Source organism: Pundamilia nyererei, unplaced genomic scaffold (genome assembly GCF_000239375.1).
Source record: "Pundamilia nyererei isolate P.nyererei 1_Seehausen unplaced genomic scaffold, PunNye1.0 scaffold00117, whole genome shotgun sequence".
In the NCBI taxonomy this organism is placed as follows: domain Eukaryota; kingdom Metazoa; phylum Chordata; class Actinopteri; order Cichliformes; family Cichlidae; genus Pundamilia; species Pundamilia nyererei.
In genome coordinates this window covers 2,007,323-2,011,691 of record NW_005187518.1, presented here as the reverse complement: position 1 = coordinate 2,011,691, position 4,369 = coordinate 2,007,323, and the positions used below count along the sequence as shown (strand labels likewise).

General features: G+C 35.8%; 1 protein-coding gene across 1 annotated transcript; it reads right to left on the bottom strand.

Moving 5' to 3' along the window:
* Positions 1-377: 377 nt before the first annotated feature.
* Positions 378-4,369, bottom strand: LOC102204436 (extracellular calcium-sensing receptor-like). Its single transcript, XM_005742202.1, has 6 exons — positions 4,191-4,369; positions 3,674-3,971; positions 2,637-3,431; positions 2,258-2,485; positions 1,962-2,085; positions 378-1,291 (listed from the first exon to the last, which is right to left on the bottom strand). The coding sequence occupies exons 1-6, from the start codon at positions 4,265-4,267 to the stop codon at positions 378-380; spliced, it is 2,436 nt and encodes an 811-aa protein (XP_005742259.1). The 5' UTR covers positions 4,268-4,369.

The window sequence follows — 4,369 nt, the reverse complement described above, 5'->3', positions numbered from 1 at the left end:
CCCATATATAATAAAAGGAAGAAAGGGTTAACTTTCCTTATTTCATTTGACACGTATCTCATGAATGTAGCTGCTGTCTATGAATCATGCAGAAACAGCATTTCTGAAAGCAAAACATACTAATCAAGTTACATTGCAATTAATACTAGAATTCAACTATGGCTCTACATGGCAGCCTCTTAAAAAAGAAGGGAAAATTGAGCAGATGACATATGCTTTCTGAATTTATCTGCAGTCCCATGTCATTCAAATTTAAATTAGAAAATCCAGACTTTACCATAACGAAATAAATGAAGAAAAATTATAATAAATATATATACATCCGTAACTTTTAGCCTTCAGTCACTTGGTAAATCGCATTTTTCTGCATTCAATATTCAAAGTGAATTTGGTACCTTCTTCCCCATCATATTCCTTTTTGTATTATTCTCTGGTTTCAGTAATATAATATAACATTTAGGTATGAAGATGCAAATTAGCAGTCCAAAACTGGAAGCAAGTATAGCAAATATTTCTACAGCAACACTGAACTTTCCAGGAGAGCTGATATATGCTGGGATAAATGTAATCCACACTACACAGAATATCAGCATGCTGAAAGTGATAAACTTGGCTTCGTTGAAATTATCGGGTAGTTTTCGAGCTAAAAATGCAAAAATAAAACATAAAATAGCCAGAAGTCCTATATAACCAAGCACAGCCCAAAAGCCCACAACTGAGCCGAGGGCACACTCCAGAGTGATCTTGTCTTTAATTTCCTTAAAATTCTTAAATGGAAAAGGAGGAGAAGTTGTTAACCAGATGATACAAATGATAACTTGTATAAGAGTGAATGCTGTAACACAGAGTCTCTGCTGTGTCTGCCCAAACCATTTTTTAACATTACTACCTGGACGTGTAGCTCTGAAGGCCATTAAAACAACTATTGTTTTTCCCAGAAGACAAGAGATACAGAGGACAAAGGTGATGCCAAATGCTACATGTTGGAGCATGCAGGACCAATCAGAGGGCTGACCAATGAAGGTCAGAGAACACAGGAAGCACAGAATTAAGGAGAAGAGCAGCAGGAAGCTCAGTTCAGAGTTGTTTGCCCTGACAATAGGAGTTTTCCTATATTTGAAGAAAATGAGTATCACACCAATCGCCATGCATGCCCCAAATAAAGCTACTGCAGTGAGCAGTGCTCCCATAATTTCTTCATATGACAGAAACACTGCTTCCTTCTTTATACAGGCATCTCTTCTTTCATTTGACCAAAACTCAGGTAGACATCTCACACAGGTGACAGAATCTGGAAATTAATATTTAGTACAATTGTCATATGCCTGCATTTGCATCAAAAACATCCATGTAATATTCTACTGATGATTTACAGTTACAAGATGAAAAACAACATGTTTATTGAGCACCCCACCCCCCCCAAAAAACAAAAAAACAAAACAAAAACAAAAACCAAAAAACTGTGCTTCACGGTTTTGTGGTTAAGTGAGTTTGCACAGTGTAGCTATCTAGTGCATTGACTTGCTGTTTTTGATTGTTGCATACGTTTCCTTTGCACTTTAAATGAATGAACATGCAATTCTAAATATTTTCCAGAGTGCATACACAATTTTACGAAGACCACATGTAAGTCCTGTTATAACATAAAAACTCTCTCTCTATTTATCTATATTTACATATGCAGACATATGTAAAATTTATATAAATTTTAATTAATTATTTTTTGCAGAAATCCAATGCTATCAATTATCAAAAATAACGTCCAAATTAATTTTATCTCCTTACTCACGATTCCGTGATAAGCAGTTAATTATTTTCACATAGTTCAACAAGGAAATCTAAATGATATTATGTCTCCACAAAAACAGACATCAAACTTATTATATGGTTACTGTGTGGCCTTCCTACGCACTTAACTTTGCTTTGCAACGCACCAAAGTTAAAATGAAATATCATTGCACCTGTAATGTTGCTGATCTCTCCCTCTGCACATCTTATACAGTCATAGCAGCAAACAGGCCTTCCTTTCTGGAGAACCTTGCGTGTTCCTGGGCGACATTTCTCACTGCAAACTGACACAGGCACCTGCATGATCAACAGTATTTAACCGTGTATGGACTTTGACAAAGAAAAATGTCCATATGATGTTCTCTGTAGAACAATGTATTTTGAAGCATCAAAATATTGTGAAACATAATTAATTACATATTTTGAACAAAGAAACAAGAACATAAAAAGGAATTGTACGATAGCTTACCTGCTTTGAGTTTCTTGCCCAAATTAAAGACTTGTTTTGCAGTTTTAGCTGTTTCTCTGTAGTTAATGATACATCATAGAGGCCAACTGTGACAAACTCCACAGTACCATTTTCTCTTGTCTGCCAGTTTATAATGTCATACTTTGCTGCTGGATCTCCATTCTCGTTAAAGTGAACCTCATCTCCTTCCTTTGTTGTGAAATGGATCTTCTGTATGTGTTGCAGAACCTAAGAAGTATGTCATAACTCAATTCATTGCATGACAAAGATTGTACATACCGACTGGTTAAAATATATATATAAGAATTCATTTTTTTAGATAACATTTTTCTTAACAACTTAATGTGAAAAATGTATTTTAAGCTACTAAAAAGCTCACCATGAAGGGATCTAGCTGCACAGTTTTGTTACATGTTTTATTACAACTGAGGATATTGTGAAGTGCATGGGCCACTGCATACACTCCTTTGTAGACATTGTTAAAGAGAGGCATGAGAGACATGTCAATGAAGCTACTTTGAACTCCAGTCATATCTTCATGTCCGGTACACTCTCTCTGAATGTCTGCTGATGACTTCAACTCCTTGAACTTACAACTAAATAGTGTCTCCCAGACCTCAGTGAACAGTTCATTATTTGATGATTTCAATGGCTTCTCATCCAGTATGAACTCTCTCAGGCCAGTAATATGTGCTTTAGGAATGGAAAGACCAATGGAACCATTCAGTATGTGATGTATGTCCATTTCTGCTGTTTGTGAATCAAATATCCAAGACTCACTGCCTATCCACTGATAACCAGACAAGTTATGGTATGAAAACTCAGGTAGCAGGACATTCAAATCTGCACGGGAAAGGAATGCAACAATCACCCTGGAGGTTGAAGCCTTTATTATGTCAAGTATCCTTTGTATTTTGGCATATGGATCTGTTCTAAAAAAAGATACAGAATACTCCAGACAGATGCCCAGCTGCTGTGCAGTTTCTGTGAATGTGGCCATGCCATTATTTCCATAATCATTATTGGATCTGATAGCTCCAACCCAAGTCCACCTAAAGTACTTGACCAAATGGGCCAGGGCTCTGCTCTGGTAGTAGTCACTGGGTATTGTTCTGAGGAAGGATGGGTACTTGGTTTTGTCACTAAGACAAGCACATGTAGCAAAGTGACTGATCTAGAATTAAAAATGAAAACTTATAAATGAAAAAGACAAAGAATGAAAAAGATGAAAGTGTTAAAAATAAAACATTTAAATTTAATGGAAAAAATATAGTAAAAATATTAAAATTACAGTTCTACTCAATACTTATACTGAGTACATAAAATGTACCAGGCAAAATGATTGATCTAAAAAAAATTTTTTTTAAAAAAAGTATTCAAGGATGATAAAATAGGTTCTATATATGAAATACCAACCACGGGTACAAAAAAAGGTCCAATAACAGTAGCTACTGCTATGGTTGGAGAAGAAGAGGTCTCTCCTATTATGGCCTGCACATATGCAGGTTTTGTACATGAGGTCTTGGATGGTACAGACACATTTTCATTACCATTAGCCAAAGCTAGTGTAACTCCTACACTTCTGGCAACAGATCCACAAGTATCATAGATTTTATAGCCCACAGAGATTCCTGGCAGTAGGTCTGTACTGTTATTAATCTCCTCAATGGCAAAAAGCATAGCCTGGGCAAACTGCAAATCTCTGAAATTTAAACTTAATAGAGACAATTATGATTCATTTGCATTGCATTGTGTTCCTTAAAACAGACACAAATAATCTGGATAAATCTCAAAATACAAAACAAAAATATTTCAAATTAAAACATTTAATGAAAGGAATTTAAATAACTAAAACAAATGAAAATACCTTTTTGTCTGTAATGATTCCCAAAAGATTCTTTAAATGCAAATTGATTTGTAATGTGTCATTTACCTGGTACATTGTAGTGGCACAGGTTGGTTCATGTAGGAATCCTTTCTGTCTTTCCAGCTTGTGTGAAAAGAGAACATCCCCCCCAGTATAATATGCCCATTCTTAGATAGCAGTGGGTTCTCAGGATCTCCTCTCTGTCTGCACACTGGCTCCTCAGCATGAGAGACAGATGCCACCAA

Excerpts from the sequence above, each read along its gene's own strand:
- LOC102204436 (XM_005742202.1), bottom strand. The coding sequence starts at position 4,267 with ATGTTCTCTTTTCACACAAGCTGGAAAGACAGAAAGGATTCCTACATG. Across the intron at positions 3,972-4,190 it reads GTGCCACTACAATGTACCAG|TTTAAATTTCAGAGATTTGC; the intron begins GTAAATGACACA and ends GTCTCTATTAAG. Across the intron at positions 1,292-1,961 it reads AGAGATCAGCAACATTACAG|ATTCTGTCACCTGTGTGAGA; the intron begins GTGCAATGATAT and ends ATTAATTTCCAG.